Raw genomic sequence first — 27932 nt, 5'->3', positions numbered from 1 at the left:
TGTAATGTAATCCCCACTTTATAAAGTCAGGGATATGTACTTTATACTTTGCAATCTATATTCTAAAATCAGGAGATATTTGGGAAAAACTTCCCAGCTATGTGCGAAGGCACTTAGAACTGAACCTAGCCCATTTACCATGACTAATAGTTTAAGTGTGCATAGTGGCACACAGTTGTCTATAATTTTTCCCTGAATTTTTGCTGCTATTTTATGCTGGGAGAGAGAGAATTGAAGTACAACCTGCATTTTTCCACACATAGGACAAATATGTAACTACCTTCCTCTGCCCATTTTCTGTTTATAAATGACAGCAGCAGAAGCAGCAGCAGTAACATGGTGGGGATATTTAAAAAGGCTTAAGGCCTTCTGCCCAACCCTGTCATTGGCAGCCTCAGCAGCTGCATTCTGTGAAAAAAATAAAATGTTGCAGGCAAGCTATCTACAGTGAAGTGCCACATGTATATTTTGTCCTAGTTTTTCTCTGCAGTGTTTCTCATGATCTTTATGTATTTCTGCCTCTCTGAACTAGATTTAAATATGTCTTTTTTTCTCACTGTGTGAGGATCTCCTTGGCAGCCAAGCACTTGTTTCAATACAATATTTTCTCTTAAACTTTATTTAAAAACAAACAAACAAACAGTACCTGATAATACCCAAGTACAACAAATTAACTATTGGTAGAATACTCACTATCCATATGTGTTTACAAGATAGCTTCTAAGGTGATGATAATTAAGGTATCTACACTTTTAGACACATTAAATATAAAGAAGTGGTTTTAATGGTAGCATATTTTAATGTAGAGTGTGGTTATGCCTTTTATGTAATTGTAGATTCTGTTAAGATGTGATTTGGGTGTGCTTTTATTGTTTTGTGATTAGGAGTTTAATATTGTGCTTTTAATGCCTTATATGGTCTTTTAAATGATTTTGCTGAATTGTTTACAATCGTAACACACCCAGGGAGCTATGTAGCTAATGGGGCAGGCTAAAATACTAATAAATAAACAAACAAAATTATACTGCTGTTTCTGCTGTTGAGCACTATCATATGGTGTGCTTAGATCTCACAGATATACTTATTCCAGTGCACTGTATATACAAAGCTGGTGAGCACTGATGTTCTCCTGTAACTTTTAGGTTTTCTTATCCAGCCAAAAAATGTCCTCTATAAATGACTGATTTTCACCTTCCATATTTGTTTGGTGGCAAACTGTGGTTCCCCCAGCACATAACACATATTTCTATCCCAGAATGTTGATCTAGCCCATCTTCCCCAATTTCACTGTAAGATGTTTCACATTGCAACTGCAAATCCTCATTTGGGATGCAGCCAGCAATTCATGAGAATGATTGCCCAAGACCACCATCTTTTTCACTCGCAACAGAAGGCGGAGTTAAAGATCCAATGCCCTCCACCATCCTCTCTCAGCCAGCGCAAAGAAATACACGAGCTGCTTCTCAGAGGTTGGAATCTAGATCTTGGAAAAGGGGATGAGAATGTTCCAGTGATAAGGAAGGGGAGCATACTGGAGAAGCCAAGACATGAGTTGTGCTGAACTCTTTCTCTCTGGAGACCACCGCTGTCGGTCTTCCTGTCCTGTGCTGGATGATCAGATACCTCCAAAATGTTAAGGTCTTTTGATCAATGGGAACATGGTAGGATTGTGCTCTAATGCATCAGAATCTAATTGCACAGCTCTATCAGGACTGTCTGATACTTTTCTTCTGGCCTTTGTTATCCCGTGTATTCTGTTAGTATTCAGACCACATTAGTTGCATGTAAGTTACATTGATTTTAGTAGAAACTAATTTGTGATTAATTGTCACCACTAAGTTCAACTAATGTAGTCTGGATCCAATCCATTGTTATTAAGAAAAGTAACTGCAAACTGCTGGAATTGGAAATGCAAAGTCTTCAGTTGTGTGGTTGTGGGTATCTCTAATTGTGTTAATCTTTTAACCCCTTTTAAAAAAATGAAATATCAAATTGCGAAGATTTGTAATAACTTGGAAAGTCTTGTAAAATATAACATATATACAGATGAAATGAATAGGCACATATACCTGGTGAAGACCAGGGTAGACAACACTGCTTGAACGTGAAAGTCACTGGATGATCTTGGGCCAATTGGTATGGTTGTCCTGTTCTCCCTTAGAGTTCAGAGTTCTCAAGGAAGTGAGCTATTACTGCAGGACCTTATAGCTGAATGGTGGAGCAGCAGGCATGGTAAGGTTACTCTCATCAAGGCAGGCAAAACCAATGGGTAAATTAAACAAAATTTGGGGCAGAGTTGAGTCCCAGCCATTAAGGTCCTTCTTCAGAACATTGGACAGAGAACTGGCTGAAAGCTTCTCAGCTATAGCAAGGAGAACTGCTGCTTCAGCAATAGAATGCACAAAGGTTTTCTGGCATTTTGTCAGCCTAGAATACATGTAAGCCCCAGTCACGGTTGGGAAGCTACCTTGGACCCTGAAAGTTTTATACAGTTATGTCAGTGGGCTGAGGTGATGGTGTGTCAGGCGAATCAGTGCCTTCTGGTCCAGAAGGAACTGGTAAGGTGGAGGAAGGGAGGTGCCTCAACGAAGTCATCCTCTGAGCCTGAAAGAGGGTGGAAGCTATCACACATAACAGTAACCCTGTTCATGCATATGTGCTCACAGGACTCCAGTTATGTGAAGGCAGAGAATGAAATACACTGGTCAGCCAGGTTTCCAAATAGCAGGAGGAATTTGCTTGCCAACATAGTTCAGAAAGCTTGCTAGCATAGCTATGCATCCTGCCAGTATGGGCCTGGAGTCAGGCCAGGAAGCACTGTTCAGCTCTCCCCCTCACGTGATTGGTATCATGGGGGCAGTGCAGGTAATGCATGAAAAGGGCTTGTATCTCAGCCTAATCTACGTCACAGAAGTGATGTAAGGATAAGCTGTGGGCATGTGGGGGGAGGCAGTTATATATGCACTGCCCCAATCCCCTTGGATTTCCTACCAAGAAATCAAGATAACAAAAATGGCTGTTTTGTCACTTTTGCATTACATATGTCAGGATCTGGGCTGCGCTAGTGGCTTTCTGAGGAGTTCCAGCTGGGAACCCTGCGGTAGAGCTATATGAGAGCAAGCTCCTCACTCCAGCACTGATCTCCTGTTTGCTGTAGTGCCGTGCATCTTGCTGGGTTGCTTCAGCAACACAGATCTTTCAGTTTGCTGTGGTGCCTGCATCTTGCCTAACCTGTACCCTGCCTCACTGCTTGTGTCCTGCCTTGCTATGAGTATCCTCCCTTTCAGTCTCACCTCAGCAACAGGGGTCTTCTTGCTAGCTGCAGTGTGGTTCAGCTCCTGCACCTTGCCTGATGCTTGCTGCATTTTGTTCCTGTTGTATCCTACCTTGCTGTGTTGCCTCAGCAATGCTGGCTTGCCTGCTCTCTGTGGTTCAGCTCCTGCATCTTGCTTGACCCTTTCTGTGTGTCCTGCCCAGTTGTCCTGACTCAAACTACCTTCACCAGTGTTTGTTCTCCTGTTCTTGACCATTGGCTTGTTTATGACCATGCCCTTGTTGTGCCCTGATACATACTTCTGGTTCCTGGCCCTGGCCTGCTTTGTGACTACAACTTGGACTTGCCATTAAACCTTGCTTTTTGTCTCACCTCAAGTTCTGTTGCCTTGGTCCTGGTCCCTCTGGTTTGTCTTCTGATGCCCATGCCCCAGTCCTGGACTCTGACAACAGTGATGCAATATAAAATAACATTGAAAAATATTTTTCCATGGATGCATGGAAAACATATGAAGACAGCAGGCTATACTGTAAATATATTTGACTGTCTGTCTTAGAAAGGGTCCAGAGGAGGGCAACAAAAATGATCCAGTGTTTGGAACACTGCCCTATGAGGAGAAACTGAGAGAACTGGGCATGTTCAGCCTTGAGAAGAGAAGATTGAGGGGGGACATGGTATCATTGTATAAGTACCTCAAAGGCTGTCACAAAGAGAAAGGTCAGCATCCCTTCCCAATGATACCAGAGTGTAGAACATGAAATAATCCAAGTTGCAACAACCCAGATTCAGGCTGGACATCAGCAAATGCTTCTTCATTGTCAGAGCAATATGACAGTGGAATCAGTTGCCTAGAGAGGTGGTGGGCTCTCCCACACTAGAAACATTCGAGGTGAAACTGGATAGCCATCTGAGTGGGATGGAGTGAATTGGTGCCCTGTAACATGAGAGGGTTGGACCCGATGGCCTTCATAGCCCTTTCCAACTCTACTATCTATGATTCCATGATTCTGATTCTTTCCTACCCAACCAGGTTCTAGTTGACTTGATTCATAGTAAAAACTCCTTGAATTATAAATTTTAAAGGCTAAAAAGCTAATGAGATTTCTATGCAGGAACTAAAAGATTTGTAGTATGAGAGTGTTCTGAGATATAAATATAAGTCCACTAAATTGGCCCCTTGAATTTGAAGAACTGCAAGAATCATCTTAACTGGAACATTAAAAGAACTCACGATTATTTGTAACTACCACAGTAATATGGAAAGGTGCCAAAGCATTTATCACTGTGTGATGAAATAACGCAGTAGCTTTGAAAAGCTTATTAACTTGATCTAGTACCCATGCTCAACTTTATTGTGTGTCCAGTCGCATATTTCAGCTATAATAAGGAAAATATTATACATTCAAGTCTGGGTCATATATTTTTAAAATGTAAAATAAAACCTTTTGCCATTGACTTTGGGTCTTCTTTTTCCTTTTGTGGACCATGATTCATATTTCCTCACCTGAAGAAAATGGTTAGGAGTTTTCTTAAAGAACAAACCTATGGCTCCTAGACAGTATTTGAGTTAGCCATAGGATCTTTCAGATTCCTGCCTCCAAGGTCAGAACCTGTGTGTCTGCCTTGGAACTGGGAAATGCAGCACTGGTCCCTTGATCCCTCACAGCCAGTGCAGTAAAACTGCATTGGTTGCTCTCCAAGGTCAGGAAAGTGATGTTGGAGAGGTATAAAGGGGACTGGGGTGAGGGTACTGGAGAATCCAGGATGCAAGATGGCCTAAAGCTGCTCCAACCTCCTTTCCTTCCACTCCCACAATTTCACCCTTACTGAAATTTGTCCACAAGTCAAAGTAACTGGGTGCTTCCTACTGAGCAAAGGATAAGGACGAGAGGAGGGCCCCCCCGCTTAATCTTTTCCTTTAGAGCTGTTTTTATGTACAAAATTCTCATCTCCTCCACCCCATGCCTTGTTCCTCAGGAAATAAACCATACAGATCCCCATAAATTGTACTTTCAGGAAAATAAGCACCAGAGATTATCATGAGTGGAAAAACAGGAAAAGAATAAAGAGCCTCTCTCTCCAGTCATGTGCTCTGAAACTATCTGCAGCTATTTACTCAGCAAACAACCTTGCCCCACCTGCCTTCTCCCAATGTCTTAAATAGCAATCCCATCATTCCCACCAGCATGTCCAATTACAGCCTAATACATGCCGTGTTGGGGAAGAATGCAATAAAAAAAAGTGGTAACAGGGGAGGAAGGTGTACTTCTTGGCCAATATTTGTAGGATTAGGGTTCTAAATTGTAGTGGCAAAAAGCCAGTTTGAATTTGAGCTCTGAGAGTGGTATGTAGTTGGGGAACAGGGGTTGGGAGACTTGGATGAAACTAGAATGCAACTGAAGATGTGGCAACATCATAGGAAAATAGACCCTATAAAGAACATATCCTTGGAACTTAAGAAAGAAGTGAGAAAACCTCTTTTACGCAATTACATGGATATGGCCCTATACCAGTGGTGGTGAACCTATGGCACTCGTGCCACAGTGGACACTCAGAGCTCTCTCTGTCAGCATGCGAGCCAAGTCGCCCCAGCATCACCCAAGAAGCCAAGCACTGGATAACAGCACACACAGGGGCCATGCGCATGCTTGGAAAGGAGTAGCGGCGCCAGGCAATGACATCACGAGTCGCAACTCATTAGCTGCGACTTGCCCGAGCTTTTGCATGGCCAGGCAGTGCACTGCTATATATTTGCTTGGGCTGGCTGTGAGTTGTTTTTTCTAAACTAAAACCTCAGTTTTCAGATTTTATTGTAGTGTTGCCACTTTGCAATAATGTTGGCACTTTGCAATAAATATGTGAGTTTTGGGTTGCAGTTTAGACACTTGGTCTCTAAAAGGTTCGCCATCACTGCCCTATACCATGTATCTGCAAGTAGAGTGTAGCCCTATTTTTGCATTTATTTCTTTATTGTGTTTAAATCCATGTCCATCAGTAGAGCCATAGACCTATTTCTTTACTTGAATTTATATGAAATTCCTAGGACACTTGTTCACTGATCCAGTGATTTCAATGTTCAGGCCAGTTCTTCAATGTGTAAATTAGGATTGCATGAAAGCAGATCCTGCCTTGTTCTGTTCTGTGACTTAAGGAGCTATGGGTTCACTCAGTGAATGACGGAGGAATGGGACTGCACTGGCTAGCCATGTTTCCTCTGTGCTGATGCCCCCATGAGCTGAGCTTCCAGCATCATTTTGAATAGGACTTCCACAGAGAGAACTTCTCCATATGAAAAGGAAGCTTAGGCCAAGCAGAATTTGTCTTTGTACAGAGATGTTCTATGTACATTGGGCTTGTGTTCAGTGATGCACATGGTGAATGTCCATGTGGCTAGCCAGTTTGTGAGCACAGAAGGGATGTGGCTGGTCAACACACTCCTGCTCCCCCAAATGGGTACACCCTTATTTATTTATTTATTTATTTATTTATTTAAAACTTTTATATCCCATCACCACATGCCTCAGCATCTCAGGATGGCTTACAACAGATTCCTTAGTGTGGGAATCTGTTGTTACATATGCTTAATACTGCCCAATACAAGAAAGACTCTAAAGTGTCATAATGTCACACAAGAAAAGGAAAGAAGGGAGCTGGGAAAACTAAAAATGAGTGCAAGCACACACACATGCAGAAACATCATGTGCATCCCTCTCAGTATCTATAACAGACTGCAATTGTATATTTTAGCAAATGAGCCATCAGGAGTTTCTGAAGCCCTGTACAATGAGAACAGTAATTTCTCCTGTTGGGAGGAAAGCTGAAAAGATCAAAGCAACCCATACTCCCAATTATCTCCAGTCATTTGGGTGAAATACAAAATCAGTTGACCAACACAAATACTTTTGTTGAAGGAGACATAGAACTGAGAATGTCTGACAGTGCATTTTTAGCTTGGAATGCACAGTATTTTTGAGCATCTGGCTAACAGAAATAATTTAAATTATTCATACAGGATGACCTTTAGATCTGGGTCAGTAGCTGAATGTCATTATAAGCTCATTACTTCCTTGAGTTGAAAAGAAAATTGTAAGTCTCTTCTTTGCACAACCCTTCACTGGATCTTGCATATTTATAACGGCAGGCAAGTCCCAGTGGGGCCCACAGATTAACCTCCCAGTGGGGGCTGCTGTATCATCTGAATCAGGCCATTTTTGCCAGCATACGTAGAAAACAATAGTGACTAAGATACAAAGAGTACATGCTTTCCTCAAATATATTTTGCTTGCATGTAATTTCTGTCTGCACATAGTATTGGGAGACATGATAAAAGTGTACAAAATTATGCATGGTGTTGAAAAAGAGGCATTTTTCTCCCTCTATCATAACACTAGAACATAAAGTCTTCTCATGTAACTGACTGGTGGAAGATTTAGGACAAATAAAAGAAAAAAGAAAATACTTCATTAAAACAGTGGTTAATTGGCATTCACTACTACAAGATGTAGTATGATAGCCACCAGCTTGAATGGCTTTAAAAAGGGATTAGACCAATTATGATAAAGCTATCAATAAAGCTATCAATATCTATTAAACCTCTGCAGCTAGGCAAAATGAGTGAAGAGTGATGCTCTCACTTGTGGGTCTCTACAGGCACCTGTTTGGCCACCATGTAAGCAGAATGTTGGACTAGATGGACCCCGCAGCCTGATTCAACACAGTTGGGTTATGAATGCACTTCTTGGTGCATCATTGTGCTACATCAACTGCTATCCTTCAAGAGCAGCTTTACAGGAGGAGCAAGAGGCAATGCAGAAGAAGGCTGGAAATATTCTACCTCAGGGGTCTCAAACTCGCGGCCAGCGGGCCAGTTGCCGGGACGGGCAGGGCACGGGGGAGGGGCCCTGCGGCCTTCAAAGCGCCAGAGGTGCCCGGGCCGGCCTCCTGGAGCGACACGGGATGAGCGGCCCACCACCACCGCGGTGGTGGAATACTTGGTGTGGCCCAGCCTCACCCAGACTGCCCCCAGGTAAGTTGAGTTTGAGACCCCTGTTCTACATGCAGCTATAGGGGTACTAAGCATGGTGTTTTGCCATTTGAAAATATAACTGGGTAAGACAATCAGTCAGTTAAGATTAAAACAACCAGAATACTATCTTCCATAATGCATTGTTGAATCCTCTATCTGACATGCAGCTTTCTATATTGTGACTGGTTTTCTTGCCTTTCACATTGCATTGCTGAACATAAGCTCTTCACAAGAGATGAAAATTATAGGCATTCTGGTTTCTGTTTGATAGCATAATTCTGTTTGAAGAAAAACTATATCTTTAGCAGAAAGCAACCTAGTAAGTCGAGCCTTGACAGATTTCCAGCCCCCTCACATTATTTATTGGAGGTACCTCATCCAAATATTGCTGCACAATTATTAAGAAAAGGTGACATCTATGAGAAAACTCAAAACAGAAGGTGTTTTTCAGAGGAGACATTAAGCTATTACTTTCACTCATTGCATGGTATTTCCATCTTCTCTAGTGTCTTGAAGGATGTGAGTATGATTCAAGATCAGAGACTGTTGAATAATGTGCATGTATCATTTTGATAACATATTCAGCATGCATGAATTACATTGAAAGTTAGCATGTGTACATTTTAGCAGATGTTTCTAATTAAAACATAGCATATATCATCAGAGACATTTTCTCATACACAGATGTGTGTGAGAGAGAGAGAGGGAGCATGCACATTCTTGTAGGCAAAGTTAGTATAAAGTGGAGGAGCTGTGTTCTGGACTGTACGAGGCAGCTCTTCCCACTTTGTGAAAAGTCACATAGGACCTCTGATTCTTACATAGTTTTAAGTCTTACAGAGTCTGTTACGATTGTGTCTTAATACAGATAACAGATATTGGCCATGGTCCTACTTCAGAACTTACCCTACTGTGTGGATTATGATAATTTTTGCAAAATGTATTATCTTATATTTAAAATATAGATTTACACTAGTGTTATGTTACTCCAAAAGATCCCTTAATTAAGTTAATGCTTTAAAATAACTTGCATGCAAATGTCTCTGTCTAAGTATGTGATGTAGTTTCAGTCAATTACATTTTGACTGGGATCAAATTATCCATTTGAATGAAGATTACAATTTGTGGGTGAAAGATATTATTCCTCAAACTTAATGTTGAAGGCTGGTAATTTACATAACATACCATGATGTTCTTATAACCCCACTCATAATGCAGTATAAACTGCTATATCACAAGGAGATCAAGGAAGCATAAAGTATCCTTAGCCAGAAGTTTGCATAGGACAATGTGTTTCTAGAGATATAGTCAAAATGAAATGCTTTATTCTGATAAGATGATATCAAAGACTGGAATATCAGTAAAGCCACTATTCACTAAGACCCATTGTTTAAAGCCAGAATTGAGGGTAAAGGCAAAATGTGTGACCCCATGCTCATTGTTTCTGCTTTGAATTAACAAATGGAATCTCCTATCCATGGGTTGTTGTGTGACATGTAAACCCAGAAATTCTGGGTTATGTATGGGTTAATCCACTAAACTAATCCAGAGTTAACCCAACAAACCATGAGTAATTGGTTAACTCTGGTTTGTTTAGTTCCAGGTGCACAATTCACAGAAAAAGCCAGGAACAGGGTATTGCTGGCCCATTAATGGCAAATTGAAATGATGAGCACATGGGAATCAGTGTGCTCATTGCTTCACTTGTCTCTGGCTGTGATAAAAAAAAATCCCAGGAACTGCTGGTGTGATGTGCAAATTAGCAACATGCAGTCAGGGAACTCCAGATCTTTCCAACTAGGTGTGACTGCTAGTTTTTGCTAGAAGTTCCTTCCTTCCACTGCAATGTGACCATCTTCCCACTTCACCTGAACTAAGGGCCAGCTTCACCGCAGTATTCTGAGGCAGTGGTTGGTTCCCAGTTAGTTTCCCCTGCTTAGTGGCTAGGTCCCTGGAGTGAACATATTCAGAAGATGGTGGAAAATCCCTTTCAGTTGTTGCTCCTGCTGTGCCAGGTAAATGCCAATTGCTAACAAATGAAACAAATAGCAGCTGAGAAAGTACACATGTTTTACAATGTTGACCTCACTTCACCTTATGATCCCATTGCCATAGTCAGCTTTCCTCATTTTACCAGAGCCCTCCCTTGTTTTCTCCCACTTTCTAGTCTATGCATGCCACCATTATCTTCAGCCTCTTGTTGGCTATCTCTAGCAATACATCACCCATCCAGTCACTCTCCAATGCAAATTGGTAACAGGAAGACATGGCCACCAAAAAGAACACCCCTTTTCCTGTATTCTGTATCTAGAGATAACCTGAGCATGAAGGTGCACTTTCACGACCTTCCTAGCCAGTAACTGATGGCCACAGTTTCCATGAATCTGTCATGTGGAGCAGTTCCTTTCACACTCCGTGTGGAGCTTGAAAAAGACAACTGCTGGAGATGTAGTCCTAAGCAGGTTTGCCATGAAGCAAGTCCAGCTGCAATGTAAGCACTAAGTGATCCATGCAGAAAGATCTCTATGAATATCAGCAAGTGAGTGAAGGGTATCACTAGAACTCCATAGGCTCTCTACTAATATTATATAAAATCTTTTCACTGTAGGATAAAAGACTGGAAAATATGCCATTTTTGTAGGCATTTTTCTTAGGAGTCAAGCTACACAGAATTGCAGAACTTTAAACTCCTCTATGCCATTGCACCAGTATTCTAAGGAATTTGAGCCCTGGCAACCAGAAGGACAAATTCTATGTATGTTTAGACAGAAAGATGTCCCACAGTTCCCAACATACTGGCAGTCATAGGACACTTTCCTGTCTAGCCACACTTAGGATGTACCATAAGTCAGCAGTCTCAAAGCCACATACCTGTAAGTGTGCTTTGTTGAATTAATTAGGGCTTACTTTTGAGTAGACATGTATATAGAATTTTACTGTAAGAAACCTGTTCTCATTCTCAGAAATCAATATCTTATAGTTTTGTTTCACCATAGCTTGAGTCAGTAACTTTGTACACAAGGAACATGGAGTTCTCCTGATGCCTGTCACTTATGCATTCCTTCTAGCTGAAACTAAGTATTTGTTACACTTACTGCTGATAACCTTTCAGAGAGGTGCCTTCACATGGTTGTAATCCCCTGATATCAACAGTTGTATATTCCACTTGATTTGGCAGCTTACAACGTATTGGGCACTTTGAAAAGAGGAGTTAACAGCTGCTTCTGCCAGAAACAACCCCCCCTCCACACCCCCCCCCCAAAGCTGCTATTCCTTCTGAGAGGGCAGTTGCCAGTTGGGCCAGTGGCTATCTCCCCCATGTGCTGTGCTTTCAATCCTGACCATCCTCATCTCCCAGACCGCTGCAGTTGGAAAGACCAAAAGAATTAGACCAAAAGACATGTAATGGATTTGCCCCCCTCAATTCTTGCCAAGTTGGGCGTGCATGTAAGCATGTTTATCAGAGTCAAATAAAATTGGGGCCACAGTTAAATGTATGTAAGCATCCAGTGTTAACACTTTCATCTGGAAAGAAGCTAGAGCCAGCTGGTAAAGATGAATATACAGGGAGATGTGCTATCTCCCCCAGGCATGGTAACAAAATATGCTGTAGCTCCTGAAGTGTGATGGATTAATGTTCCTTTAATCCATGTCCTTTCTCAGTTGCATTGATTCAATTATGTTAAGAAGATTGCCATCTAAATTGGTTTACTTTTCTGTATATCTCCTTTAATGGAGGGACAACAGAAAGACATGTAAATCAATTCATTAAATTATATCTCCTTCCAAAAGAAGAAATATTATCTAATGGCTTCATGTGTCAAATGTAGCTTTTAATAGTTATGCATAAATGCTGTAATGTGCTGTAATGTGACTTCTGCGCACACACACATCCCTATCCTTTTGCTGAACTTGAGTGCTTGTTATATTTACTGTTGATAACCTTTCAGAAAAGTGCCCACACATGGCTGGTAATCTCCTGCTATCAACACTAAGTGTTTATTCCACTAGACAGCTTTTAAAATATTATATATTTTAAGAAGAGATAACAGCTGTTTCTGCCAAAACAAACAACAAAAAAGGCCTCCCTAAAGATGTATGTACTATAGTACCCAATCTTTTCATTTAACTGGCACAGCAATATCAATAAGCCACAGAAAAAGAGAAAAAAAAGTAAAATATGTGGCATTAAGACATCAAAGAGAAGGCAGTTAATTCTTGTAGTAGAAACTTCAGCCCTGCTTGGGTAAACAAAAAGGACAAAAAAACCTCTATTTATACCAGAGAGTACATTTATCATTGCACCTTTATTGTATTTTTCTATCATTCTCTTTTAAAGTCTATCTGGTCCTGAAAACATAGATTAAAATGAAACACTGCAGGGCTATTCAAGAGTCAATAGAATACTGATCAACATTGTACCTGTTATAGGGACAGTGTGATGCCACTACTGAAGACTGATTTGCAATCAGTAACCCATAGCAACCCATTCCATAGAGACAAAAAATGAGGCACAAAACATGTGGGAGGGAGTGAATCCTGCAGCCACATAGAAGTGCTCCTTTGGATGCACGTTCTCCCTGTCAGCAACTCCCATGCCAGAGAGAATTAAGTGGCTGTAAGATGATGCTGGGGCGGGGGACAATCTTCAGAGCCCTTACAAAAATGATAATACTAATAATTAAAATAAGGTGAGATATTCTCAGAGACAAAAGCAGTCTTTGAAATACAGAAACAAGTTCTGAAAGCATCCCAAAATAATCCCTTTGTATATCCATCCCAAAGGATCCAGCACAGCAAGCCCACACAGAAACAGCACGATACATAATTCCAAGTAATGCATCTCTCATTAAAAGTAAGTGAAGACCAGGACACTGAGGAGAAAGTATGAGACACACCTTTGCATGTTGTAATAATAATGATGAGTATATTCCTTAGGAAGCCACCAGAAACCCTGTAGAAAGACATACAGACACTTCCCTTTCTCACACACACACACCAAACCATACAGAGAAACATAAGCCACAATCTGTGATGAAATTGGTAACAGTTAGAAAAGTAATGAAGTTCTCAGTTAATTTAAGAATGTTAATGAAATATTGAACATTCAGTTATTTATTTATTATTTAAAACATTTATATTTTTATTTATATTTTTTTATTTATATCCTTCCTTTTTCCTATAAAGGGCTCAAGGCAGCTTACATCATCCCCACAACAACAGCCCTGTGAGGTAGGTTGGGCTGAGAGTCTGTGACTAGCCCAGAGTCACCCAGTTGGCTCCATGGCTGAGCGGGGACTAGAACCCAGATCGTCTGAATCCCAGTCCTATGCTCTTAACCACTACACCATATTGGCTTATATGTCATCTAATATGTCAATGAAATCTCAAGACAGTTTACAAAAAGAATAAAAATGCTAACAAAACAATGGCACTTCAATAAAAGAGCAGTATACAATATATAAAATATATAATAAAGTCATTCAATTGTTAAAATACTGGGAAAATAATTTTTCGTCTGGTGCCAAAAAGAATACAAAGTCAGCATCAGGCATACCTCTCAGGAGAACAGATGCCACAGTCAGGGTACTACCACTGAGAAACCCTTTGTCCTGGTAGCAACCTTACTAGCCTCTTTCCAAGATGACTTCTGAAGAAGGATATCCACTGATGATATTAGGGTCTGGGCAGTTATACATAGAAGGAAACATTCTTTCAGATATCCAGGCCCTAAAGAATTTAGGGCTTTATATGTCAGTGTTAATAAATCAGGCCCATCTGAATCCATCAAACTCCAGGGACAGACCATTTTAACAGGCCCCCACCCTCACAGAGGGGGAAATTGGTCAAAAGTCTAAATCTAAAAAGAAGGTGATCTGACTATGACAAAGGGGTTGATGTCAGTCTCCTCACTTCCAGATCATCATCTTCGTGTCCTGTTAAAAACAGGTCAAAAGTGTGACCTTTTTCATGTGTTGGGCCAATGACATGCTGAGACAGCCCCATGGTTGTCATGGTGACCATGAAGTCCTGAGCTGCCCCAGATAAAACAGTCTTGGAGAAATCCCTCTGAACCACCATTCTAGAGGTTTGCAACACTACATCCAAGACTATTTCATTCAGCTCAGGCAGGGAGTCAGTTAAGCATCATGGTGGGCAGTAGAGCAACAGAATCCCTAATCTGTTTTGATCACCCAACACAAGGTGCACACAGTCTAGACCTGTCTTTGACAGGAACCCTAGAGAGGGAAATTGTATCTTTTTAAACTATAGTCACTCCCAGTCAGCTGGTGCTGCACTGAATACCCAGGTAAGCAGAATTGTGCAAGCATGACACCACCTTTCTCCCTCATCCAGGTCTCTGTAATACAAGCCAGGTCAGCCCCTTCATCTTTAATATCCAATTAAATTATGGATAACAGATGTTTTATTCTGGAATGATCTGGCATTTAACAGCAGCAGCACCAAGCCAGAAGGTAGGTCAGTACAACTGCCTGACATCATCCGGTTGGGAGAAGAACCAAAAAGGGGACAGCAGTAAGACATCTGGTTTCTTGCATTATTGTAGTTTATATGTTGGTTTCTGACAAAGATATTCTGTTCTGATGCCCCTTTAGTAAAGGTTTCATATTTGTGTCAATTCTTCATGTCAAAATCTCAAGCATTTGTGGCATCTGTGTTCAGTTTAGGAAATTAGTTTAGATGCAAAATTGAAGTCATTATTCATGTATTACACATGTGTAGGACAGACCCATGGTGAAGCCACACTCCCCACCTCAGCCTTGGGGGCACATTCTTTTGTGGCCACACCCTCCAACACCCATGCAATAAGCAAGGTTGATTGCATAGGAGTCCTGGTACATAAGCAACTGCTCACATGAAGAGATTCCTCTGTGTACAAGTGTGTTCAGCATGCAAGTACTGGAGGACAAAAGCAATGGGAGTACATGGCACTAGGGTAGGGCTGAAGTGTGCCCCACTGCTCTCTCAAACAGTGCATGTCCTAGCTGCATGTAGCACAAGAACAGTGTTTATGAGGAAGCTGATTCCAGATAACAGTGTGCACTCAGAAGCAACATTTTTTGTATTCTGCAGGAACACAACAGGCAGAATCCTTCCCTTTAGAAATTCTTATATCACATCAGTGCTTGTTCTCAAAGTTGTTAGAATTAACATCCACGTGGTAATTTGCATTTGAGAGTGAGGAGAGGGATTTTTTCAGTCTTAGTTCATGCTTGCCTGCTTTGCTTGCTTCTTCATAACCTGATTTACTATTTTTGAACAGCTTGAACATCTTCAAGTGGCAACTAGCAGGAAAACAAGCCATTTATTGTTCTAGTAATAAAGGAGCTTGTTTAGTGATCATTCCTTCTACCATAATCCTCAAACCTTCATCCTAGTTCTCTCCAATCTGTTCTTTTTAATATTTATACAGAATTTTTGCCCAAAGGTGTTGATTTTCTTTATTACAAAGATAGCCTTCACTCTTCACCCCTCTCTATTAACATTTTATTTATTCTTCTGCTTTCATGAACACATTCTTTTCAGGTGATTTCCAAATCCCCACGAGAAAAGGAGACCTTTTCTTACATATATTATGTTCACAAAATTGATATGGGAATATATGAATCCATGCCTGTGTTTTTTTCTTCTTCATCTTCTCCTGCCTAAGTTTCAAGTTTATTTAATAGACTATGAGCTGGTTTATCCAGAAGTGAAAGCATGTATTTTAGCCTGACAACATTCTGGTGTTCAATAACCAATACTCATTTTCCAGTGAATAGACAGCATGCTCTGAGTGATTTCTCAAGTTTCCACACTGTTAGGCTCTGTTCAGATGTTATGGTAAATAAGTATGTGGCATCTGGTGTGAGTAGACATGTTCCTTGCTCTTCATGTGCATTCAGTCAATATGAGCTGCTTTCACCCTAGCAGATTTTCCTTCCCTTGTGACTGACAAAGAGCTATCTCTCCCCTCATCATTGTTCATTATCTGAAAAGGCATGCTGGCTAAGAGGAAGATTTCTTTGTAAAGATATCATTTAAGTATAGAAGAAAGGAAAAATCCTGCCATCAGAAATATTTGCTTCTAGCACAAAACTATAGTGAACATGTGAAGCACAGGGATTAGTTTTAATTGGAATGTTTAATAACACAGTGTTCTGGGGTTATTTCTGATGGTTAGAGCAGCAGGGAGCCTACAGGGAGAAAGCTGTGAGAGAACTCTTAGGTAGCTCCCTTTATTTTGTAGTAGCAGCAGCAGTAGTAGTCCTTGTTATCAACCATTCTAAGCCCAGTCAATCATGTTTCCCACTAGGCGTTCAGGCATTAGACTCTGAAATAGAACATATCATTATTGGAGAGGGACAGTGTCAGCTACAGAAATAGTGAAATACTCTCAAACAACTTTCCCAAAGAGGGGGTAGTTGTGACTAGGTAGTGGTTCCTACAGTCTTTCAGGTCCACTGAAACTTTCTTCAGAAGTGACCTCACAGCTGTCTGCTTGAAGGTGGCTGGGACCATTAAAAGTCTGCTGAACTCATTTAGTCAGTCCTCTTCCATGTGATATAAGAAGCCAAGCTGGACAGGAGCTGAGACAAAGGTGGTTGGTCAGATCTCTCCAAGCCTAACCACATTTCCATGCTACAAGAAATAATAAAATTGTGCCAGATGTTGTTCTGATTACCTTCTCTAGAACTTTACCAAGAACAAATGTCAATGACTTGACCCTCACAGTGCCTAGCAAAACTACCAAAACAGACCTTTACAGTTCCAATATATCCCTCATAGGATTCAGATGAAATAGCCTGCTCAAGAAAGCTCTTCTGGATGTTTACTTAATAATGTAATAGAGATGACATCTGCTCAAATAGATTTGTCCATTTCTGAGGAGGTAGTGGAGGAGCAAGTGAGGGTGGAGTAGTTGAAAGTTTCAAGGTTACTATTTTAAGCCATGATCCCCCCCTCCCCCCCGGTAACAGTCTCACCAGTGGTTCTTTGCCAAACATCTTTATTTTACATGTAAGTCTATGAGTATACACAAAGTGAAATGGTGAACCCTCACTGACATTTTTCACCCAAAGTTTTCCTTATGAATCCTTCTGCATCTTTTCCTTGGGGAGGGGAGCACTGTGGAACTGGAGTCAACCCACAGAGGCCCCAGTCAACCCACAGAGGCCCCAATTGGGCCACTCTACAACTGTGACTATCCTCAGGAGTCTGGAGTTCTCCTTCCAATAGATTCCCCATCTCCAAATCTCCTCCCTCAAGATATTGCTCTTCCCCATTCCCTCAGGTGGGTTGACTGGGCCACAGGGCTGCCTTGAACCAATTTCTTCCATAGCAGACACAAGCAGGTATACAGGGCCTTGGACTACAGCTGGAACTGGGTCTGTTTCCATAGTCATCTCATTAGCAGAATCTGAACTGTCAGACTCACCAGAGACTGCAACCTCCCCTGCACACATCTCATCCTCGAATTCTGAGCTGTAAATCCTGCCAAAATCCCTGAGGTCTGCCAGAAAGTACACACACAATAGTTACCTAATGAAGTTTCTCAGACAGAGTATGCAAATCTGCCCACCTTGGAAAGGGCAGAAGATATTTCAGGGTGGGAGGGGGAGCAGATGCAGGAAGAGTTCTGTGACACTGTCAGGTGATGGCATATGAAGCAAGCAGAACAATTAAGAAGCCACTGGTATTCCAGCCATCTAGCACTCAAGCAGCAAAGAGCCACCCTGATGGTAGAGTCAGAAGCCATACTGAAAGGGAAGGAAGAAGGGGAAGTTTCAGTTTGAAGTCAGCCCTTCATATGGGCAGATGCTTCTCCCGCATCTCAAGGAGAATGCTAGTTTGATTTATTTTGTTCTATAACCAGATATGTTTCAATAAAAGAACTGCACTTCTAAGGTTCCATTTTGAGTCTGCTAAAGAAAGGGAAAGAGGGAAGTGACCTGCTCATGGCATCTAGGAATGTGCAAATCAGCAAAACTTGAGCTCACCAAAGTTCTCTGACTTCCACCTCTAGACCTGTTCCACCTCAAATCTGTCATTTTTTCAGGAAACTGAAAATACATTTTCATGTGTATTTTCTTCAAATATGCACATCATTTGAGTGAAATTTTGAAATTAACACATTCTCCAATTGATTAAATGTATGTATCTTTTCGAGTACATTTTAAAAATATGTGAATGTTCTTGAAATCCTATTTGGGGTCTGTAGATCACATTTCAGGCTCAGAACTGCATGGATTTCAACCACTGGGTCTGCACCTGTGCTAGATTCAAAAGGCGTGAACAGGGGAAAGCTTGATTTTAAAAACTGAACTGAAACAAATTTCTCATTCATCTCTGGTTAGAGCAGGTGCATACATGCCTCTGAAATTCAAATCCCACCTTCAGCCAGAATATTTGTAAATTTGAGTATAAAGTAGGAATTTCCCCATGTAAGCTATTTGAGGCAGTTTTGAATTATTCTATTCATGTTATTTGTATGTGGTGTATAAATATCTCAAAAATTCTAATACCAAAAGCAATAGAACTTAAATATTTGATCAGGGTTTTTAAAATCAAACATTAGAATGCAGGGTGGGTTAAATATTGTACACGTTTTAAAACAATCTTTATTTGCAGATAATCACTTTGTCATAGTTATACATCAATTGCCATCTGATAGCTTCTTTTAGCTATCAGAGGGAATGACTAATTGTGGTTAGCCTTTAAAATGCTCACAGACGTTCAGTGTTATTGCTATTGTGTTCTAATACCTGGCTTTTTGTTCTGGGCTTTCTTTTCTTTTTAAAAAATAAAGTCATTGTATTTGGACTTGAAATGTTTTTTTAATTTCCCCCCAGTGGACTTTTTGCTGGCAACTTCATGGAAACACACTATTTGGAAGATGGTACTAGTGGTGTTCTTGAGCATAAAAACACGGTAAGATATGTGACTACTTTTTCTGGTGGGGGGGGGTGAAAGATAAATGATACTTCCACATTAAAAGAACAGAAAGGGAACCATGAAAATAAAATGGTTGATCTTTATTTGATTTCAGATCATTGTTTAGGTAGTTTACTTGTCCCTTTGTTCAAAATTTGCATCTTTGCGAGGAAATGTTCAAAGTAGTGCATGATGAGAAAGCTTTAATGTTTATAAGATTTGTGCTTTATGTGCTCTGCGAAAATGTGCCCATCAGAAGGTTAAAACAAAAACAGGCTGCAAGTCACTGTAGTTGCCACAATAAGGCATGGGAGCCAGCTTCTGTGATGTGATGTGGAAGTTCTCAGATGAGTTGAGAAAACCACTGTGGCCCTTCTGTGGTGCAGATGTCCCCCTTTGCTTCTCATTCCTTTTCAAGAATCAGACTCTAAGAAATATGTATTGGTGGGGCAGTGGAGAAGGGCTAAAAAAGAGAATCCCTGTCTTGCCTGATTTTGGTAATAGTTACAACAAATATTCTCACGAGGAATTTAAACTTCCTTTTATAAAATATGAATAGTACTGTTTTGAAGCAATGGCTACTTCTACTCCTCCTCCTCCTCCTTGCAAGTGTAAGTAAATCTGCCTAATTAAAACAGTACAGTGGCTGGTCTTAATTATTACATTTTATATGTTGTTTAGATCCAGCTTAACTAGCTTTGAATTTTTACAATTTGATGTATCAGTGGCAAAATTAAACTTCTCTTTGTAGACAGTACCACATGGAGTTATGTGATGGCCCTTCTCTTATATTGGGGCTGTTGGCATGAACTGTTTTTAAATTAACATCCAAGTTAAATGTTCTAATCAGCATTCTGCACCCTGGTAGAAGAAATAGTTATATCACTCTGTATTGAAATGGAATCCTTCTTATCCCAATTGCATTCTGGTACTTTCACTTTGCTCTTCCATCATTTTAATCTTTATATATACTGTAAAAGGCACATTCTCAGACAAGTAAAGCACACTGTCAACATTTTTGTGAAATATTTGTCATTTTGCAAATGTTGAAAGAGTTGCTAGTCTAAGGTATTTCTTTTTTTAATAATGTAACATTTACTGTAAATATACACAGAGACAAAACATGACACACATTGCATAAATTCATATTTAGATTTAAAACTTATATACTCCTAGCAATCACCAAACATACTAATCCTCTTTTCCATCATACAATATTCTCTGAAAATCAACCTACGTTCTAAAAGCCCTGAATTTATTCCTGTCCGAATCAAATTGCAGTTTCACATAAATAATAAATAGCATGCAGAGTTGTTCAAATTTATGTTCTTTTCATCTACTCTCTCATAGATAAACTAATTCTGTTAACTTCATCTTTGAAGTAAGGCACCATACCTTATTAATCCATTCTTCTATAGAGGGAGCAATAGGTAGTCCCAATTTGGCAGCAGTAACTAATTTAGCAGCAATAAAGACATTCCCCACCAATTCCACATGTTCACTTTTAACAACCATGCTCTCAGGTACTTCTATTTTTGTTTGGCTCTACAGTCATAAAACTACAGTGGGGTTTCTCACGATAAGATCTTCCAGAATTTTGGTGTTGTATTTTATTTATTTATTTTTTTATTTTTATTAAAACATTTCTATGCCGCCCCTTGCCGAGGCCTTTATGATGTAGCATGAAGCAATACCTGAAGGATATAACTAGACAAACTGGTGGGACAGCCACAATCATGCTTTTGTATATTTTAAAGTCCAAATGCTCCACCAACCTAGTCTGGGTCAGGACCACATTTTCAGGTTAAGTGGTTGTCCTTTGCTTCCCTGCTGGGTTCTTTTTAATGAAATCACACATACACACCACAGACAAGAGCTGTTCCCCTCCCCTCACATGGAGCAAAACAGACAGGGTGGTGATATATTGTGCGGTGATTACTGTAGGGACTAGACCCACTTCTGCCAAAGTACAGCATTCTAAGTTGGTTATCATAAAGTCTGAATCTGAACTGGAAGAAAAGGTGGGGTCAGCATCCTTAGGTGAAGTGCCAAGACCAGTACGTTCTGAGATTAATCAAGCAGCTGATGAGAACCAGACCATCTCTGGTTCTGGGGAAGACATTGCTAAACAAGCAGAGCCAATGCAGGATGAATGTAACATAATCAGTCACATTGTCTGACATTAGTCCAAAAGATCGTGTCATGTAAGGAATGTCAAACATTCCAGCTGTCTGGATAACAGGAAGTGGGATAACACCCCTGTGGGTGGAGCAGACTCTATTTGGGAGGAAGAAGATGCAGTTTGGAATCAACTCCTTAGTGTGACTGGTAATTTTCCTAATTCTCTGGCTTTCCAGCTTGATGGATATCTTTTGTTAACAATCACTTCAATATTCCTTTTATATCAGAAATTCAGCCTGGTTGGTCCACCTGCACATAATAATGGCTGTAATTAGAAGCCTCATGTCTTGTTCTGCATGAAAGGAGAAATGGGAGGAATAAAGACCAGCCCCGGACAATGACATACACTGGTAATGGATAGCACATTCCATCCTGCAGATTTTGTTAATTGCACTGGTACCCCATTCCTCAGGATAATTTTTGGACCAGTGGAAATAAGTACGGCAATTGAAATCATTCTCATACAAGAGGAGATTGTTGGATCATTGAATCTGAGTTCCTGAGGTGCAAAATGAGTCTTTGTGTAGAAATGATCTGGAAACATAGAAACACAGCGAGTCAGAAGGGGCCTCCCAAGCCATCAAGTCTGACCCCTGGCTCCAGCTGACTCTGCTCATGTAATACCCAATATGTGGTTGTCCAGTCGTTCCTTGAACACCCTCACTGATGGGGCCCCCACCACCTCCAGTGGAAGCCCATTCTATATCCTAGGGGTCCTAAATGTCAGGAAGTACTTCCTGAGATTCAATCTGAATTCATCCATTGGACTGCATCTATTCCTCCGCTGCAGGAGAGAACAGGTCGCAACCCTCTACCATGTGACACCCCTTCACATACCTACATGTCACTCTAAAATCCCCTCTGAGTCTCATCTTTTCCAGGCTGAAAAGACCCAGCTTTATAAAATAAAGTTTTATAATCTGTGCTCATTATCTAGAGATAATGCATCTCTAATCTAGAGATAGATTATTATCTAGAGATAATGTTTCTATAACCCATAGATACAAGGATTATACATATATCAGAGGCTGAGTAAACCAGATTCCTCTATTGAGATATCAAGAGGGGTTCCTGACTAGTCCATCATATATTTCATCATGCCTGGCATGTTTGCAATGGCTGTTCAGCTAGACATTGCTTGCTTGCTTGCTCTGGGAAGAGCAACTCTTCAGCCTTGATTTTTTTTTCTTTTCATTTTTGCTTTTGCAGTTATACCACAGTAGAAATTAAACGTATGTGTATTGATACTGCTTTTTCAGTTTTCCAACCATTGTTGATGTGCTCAGGCATGCATGTAGGTTCTTAATGGGCAATAGTGAGGCATTATTTGGCTTTTCTTCAGCTCATTTTAGCTAAACTTCTCCCTTAATTGTACACTTCCCTCTTAGAGTCTTCTAATTCTACAGGATTCTCCTGTGAGGGGCAGATCTTCAGTCTTTCTCCCTCTCCCTCTCCCTCTCTATCTCTCTGTGTGTGTGTGTGTGTGTGTGTGTTTGCATTTCTTTATCTTGCATTGTGTTTAGAAAACCACCCAATTTGTGTAAAATTATGATTAAAGTAGAACTTAAACAAGATATTTGGAACCTAGCATCACATGAATGTAAATCAATGCATTGCATTACCTGCAGTTCCAAGACAGCACTTCTTTTAAGCGTACAGTTACCAAGAAAACCAGTCAGTAAGATGAACTTCCACTGATGTGATTTTTCTAAAAATAGAATGGAAAAAATGAAAGTTGTACGCAATATGTAAGAAAAACTACAATGGACCTGAGAGCAAGATTCTATAACCATAAATCTGTACTTCTTACCAAAAGAAAACTAGAGCAGCTTGTTGTAAGGCATTTTAACTCACCTGCACATGCACCCAGATTTACAGTTTCTTTCAACTGGACAAGCAAAGGTTGCTGACATAGAATCATAGAACAGTAGAGTTGGAACGGGCCAAGAAAGCCATCTGGTCCAACCCCTGATGTTGTAAACACCAATTTACACCATCTCACTCTGATGACTGTCTAGTTTCTTTTTGAACGTCTGCAGTGTGGGAGATCCCATGATCTCTCCAGGCAACTGATTTCACTGTCATATTGCTCTGACAGTTAGAAACTTTTCATGATAGCTAGCCTGTATCTTTGTCACAATTTGAAATAAAAGAAAACATGCTTGATACAAAAGAAAACATCTGCATCAACGGACTCACAACTCTGAATCTATATGGCCTTTATGTGGAGGACAATTTATACCACTTGTAACTCTGTTCCTCTCTAGAAATTTTCATCACCCAGCATTCCAAACCACCATGCTTGTCATCAATTTATACCTAATGATCAGGTAGATGCCAACATATTTAGCTCTAAATATATTCTAAAATGTATTAGTTTATCTCTCTCTCTCTCTCTCTCTCTCTCTCTCTCTCTCTCTCTCTCTCTCTCTCTCTCTCTCACACACACACATACTCCAACCCCACAACACACCCACACTTTAAAATATGGAAGGCAAAAACTAATTCATAGATGTTATCTCATATATGTGTGTGTGTGTGTGTGTGTGTGTGTGTGTGTGTGAGAGAGAGACAGATTCTGGTTTTATCCAGATAGAAGGTAGGATGTAAATGTAATGTAATAATAAAATGTGCACAGCCAGCAGATTATAACACAGTCACAACTCAACATCAAATAAAAAGGATACATTCTCTTGTGCTAAATCGGTATTTTCTTTATAGTGTAATCAAATTTGCCAATAATTCATATTCCTGAACTGTTAAAATCAACTCTGATCTTTTAACATTATTGCTTTCTCTAACAAAATTGGGGTGGTCTTTGGAAGTCTGCAGTCTGAGACTATGTAATTGAAAACCATGCCCTGATATTGGGAAGGTTAATTAATGCAGCTTAGATGTGAATGAACCAAGGAATAAGCAGCAAAGTTAGATGACCGTCTAGTTGAAATATGAGCAATAATTTTCCCTTGCACTAATAAGATGGCAACCTTTGACAAGGGGCTTTTGGGTCCCACATGGCATTCGAGGAAGTTAACACAGACAGACAGACAGACAGTCAGATGTGCTTGTCATAATATAAATGTTACTTACCAGGTCCATAACCGAATATTATCTTTGAACAGCAATAGCATTAACCTTGAATTCCAGAAAAATCTGCAACTTTATTAACTATGTATCTTCTATTGTGGTTGCCTTTTGCAAGCAGCTAGATTTATTAAAGAAATACAATAAGTCAGCCACAAAATGAAACAGAACCGTTGATTCTGAAAATCGAATTCCGTTATTCCTATTCTTAATAGCATGCTGCTTCTAACTCAGCGTAATTTAATAAAATGATCTTTCTCTTCCCACCCTTCTTCGCATGTTCCATTTCTTTCTGAAACTATAAAGCCAGAGAATGGTTTTATTACATTGCACAGTATGCATAATTACATCTTATGAATCTGCCTCATATTACTAAAGACAATTTACATCTACAGTGAAAACCTAAAGGTGCATGACAGTATAATTTGCTCTCCTGTTTAATTTTACAAAATGCTTCTCATCATGGTTTTCCAATAACATAATAAAAAGATCAGGGTTGCCATGAGGAAATATTTTAAATACTTGTCTGATCTTTGCCTTTTTATTGAAAAGGCACAGCCACATATTGGCATTTAAATCATGCATTAATTAGGTCACACCTTGCTTCAAACAGGCAGAAGGATGTTTTCAACATGATTTCCTCTGCAATCTGAATTTGAGGGGAAGGTTTTGTATAAAGAGGAACAGAAAACATTATCTTTTCATTCAGAGAACATAGGGATTGATTTTTGCTCTGCTCTTTGTTCAATTAGAGCCATTGCTTCTACCATGGTCATGTGCAAGATTATGCTGGGTCTGCAGTAAGTCTGAGTACATGTTCTGGACTCAGGTAAGTGAGACAACCTGAAATCATGAAAGCTTCTAACAATACATGGTCTGCTAATCAATTCCCAAGCCATAGTTTGATTGCTTTATCTCTATACTGTACTGGTCTGGCCTACTCAGCTGTCAAGAAGCTACAGTGATGAGATGTATAGTAATATCTAGGGTGCAGTCACTTTTAAAGGTAAAAAAAGAAATGGTTCTATTTGGACCTGGCCTTTTGTTTGGGCTTTGCCATGCTTTATTTGATCTTGTTCTCCTATCTGACAACAAACAGTTGGCCCTGTGAATACCATGTGGCAGGTCAAGCATTGTTGTAAGCTTTTATTAAGGACAGGAAAAGAATCTGATGCAGGGTGAAAATGTGCCATATTTTCACAATTTACTCCTCCCCCTAGATTTTGGAGTACCAGCCCCACACTGGTATTGATTTGTTACAGAGCCAGTCAAGCCTGTCTCCAGCAGGTGGTGATTTGCATATTAGCACACACAAATAGATGTGGCCACTTTACACAGATCGGAACCTGAAAAACTTGAGCTTTTAGAACAGCTTGTGTAAAATTAGCTGATTTGTACAAATTGGCACCTGAAAAACATGTGGTCCTAAGTGTAATTTTGCTTACTGTTGAATTGAAAATGGACAGAAAGTCTATCCAGTTTAAATGAACCAGATTACCCCAGTTTAGCTTTTATAGTCCACTCTGGTAATTTCAGGGATAACACCTTCTGTATCTGCTTTTGCACCTGTTTTCTTACCCATTATCAGTTTAAAAGTTGAAACTCCTCAATCAGAGAATAGTCTGATTCTTTTTATCAAATGCTAGAGACAAAGAATATGAGCATTAGCAGTAGTGTCAGAAAAAAATGATTGAAGTCATTCTAACACAACGAGTCTAGGACTGGAAAATGTCTTGATCCATTATGTTTTAATAATGAAAAATGAAATAGTGACTTTGAATAGTGAATAAAGAAAAATGTAAGTGGATTTTATTCTATTTGTTATTCCCCTGGCCTCATTGTATGGAGACAAAAATTAGTTTGAAATACAAAGGTCCTTTGTTAATAAACTTGTTTTAGACTAAATATAGACTAGGCTCCTGAAAAAGCCTATCTATTTCTCAGTTTTTTTTTTTAATCATTTCCTGCCCTCTCCAGTAGCTGTGCCTTGATGAACTTCCTGTTGTGGTCAATTGTGAACTCCTTGACAGAATCTGATTAGCTTATAAGATCTACATTTTCAAAGCCAATACTGAAATTGGAACAAAACCAGGATCCAATTCCTGAAGTCTGAGGCAATCAACCCAATAGTTCAGAGATCAGCACTCAAATGACACTGGATAAATGCAAATATTTATGCAGTGAAAGATGTGATGAGTCAAATTGAATTTGAGCTGTTTGTTAACAAAGGAAACACATTTCTTTCTTTCCAAAAAAAGAAAGAAATGCCCCTTCCCCATGAGTCAGAACTCCCCCAAGCCCACAACTGAGGTGTTGGTCTGTAGAATAAAAGGCTGGGAGAAATCTGGCAACCGTAATATGGGTTGACTGAGAAGGCAGGTTCTTCAAGTCTGAGAAGGCAAGTCTTCAAAAGCCTGCTCCATTTTCCTGGACCACACTAGGGTATGGTGCCTTTTCTTAAACTGCATCTGTCAAAGGGACAGCTTTGGAGGAGAAAGGGGAATAAATCACCAGTGGTAACTGATGAATCCCTTTTCGTGCAAGGCCATGGCCCCTGGTTTAACTTTTCCACTTTATCTGCCATAGGCTGTATCTGACCATGCCCTATGATGTACCCCAAATTCTGTACCTCTTATCAAGCTATTTTACACTTGCTCTGGTTAGCCATCAACCCAGCTCACCTTAAAGCAGCTAATATGTGCTGGAGGTGATCTAGGTGCTCCTCCCAAGTGCAACTGAATGCCACAATGTCATCTATAGGCAGCCACACAATGGGACAAGTGTCTCAAGACTTCGTCCATAAGCCGCTGAAAGGTGGTGGCGGCCCCATCCAACCCAAAGGGCATATATTTAAATTGAAATAGGCCTACAGGGTGGCAAAGGCTGAGTTTTCTTTGGACTTCTCAGTTAATGGAATTTGCCAGTATCCCTTAGTGAGGCGGAAAGGAAATGAGTCTGCCCCAAAGGATCCAGCAACCCATCTATCCAGTGCATGGGGCAGGTGTTGAACTTAGATGCAGAGTTGACCTTTCTGAAATTAATACAGAAGCAGACACCCTTATCAGACCAGCTGACTTCTCCAAGGGCTCACTGACCCCTTTATGACCCCAAGTTGAAACATTTGCCCTAGCTCCTCTATTATTACTTGCTTCAGCTGAGGTGGGTAGGGCCATGTTGGTACTCAGGTAATGGCCCCAGGGACTATTTGGATGTGAGGGGCCCCTGCATCCAGGCCAGTTGAAGAATACTTTGGCAATCTTTTCCTGCAAAGCCCAGACTTATGCTATTTGAATTGGAGTTATCAAGAGATAACTTCCCAGGATAGATAGATGGTCCCCTTGGGTTCTCAGGTCCCTCAGGTGTGCAATCTGCCTGGTGTCCGGAACTCTCTCTTTCTTTCCAAGCTTTGAGTAGATTTACATGGTAAAGCAC

At 40.3% G+C, this 27932-nt stretch overlaps 1 protein-coding gene across 3 annotated transcripts in view; it reads left to right on the top strand.

Moving 5' to 3' along the window:
• The window catches only part of ADAM12 (ADAM metallopeptidase domain 12), a 342499-nt gene that overhangs the window by 133430 nt on the left and 181137 nt on the right, over window positions 1-27932 (top strand). For all 3 annotated transcript variants that reach the window (XM_044445563.1, XM_044445564.1, XM_044445565.1), the window contains exons 3-4: window positions 19154-19232; window positions 25253-25329. In XM_044445563.1, the coding sequence (XP_044301498.1) occupies window positions 19154-19232; window positions 25253-25329 (156 nt within the window). The remainder of the gene's footprint in view (window positions 1-19153; window positions 19233-25252; window positions 25330-27932) is intronic.

The sequence above is a fragment of the Varanus komodoensis genome, unplaced genomic scaffold (genome assembly GCF_004798865.1).
Source record: "Varanus komodoensis strain SLA01 unplaced genomic scaffold, ASM479886v1 scaffold49, whole genome shotgun sequence".
NCBI classification, from domain to species: Eukaryota; Metazoa; Chordata; class Lepidosauria; order Squamata; family Varanidae; genus Varanus; species Varanus komodoensis.
The sequence above is the reverse complement of the archived record's forward strand: the minus strand, read 5'-3'. Positions and strand labels throughout refer to the sequence as shown.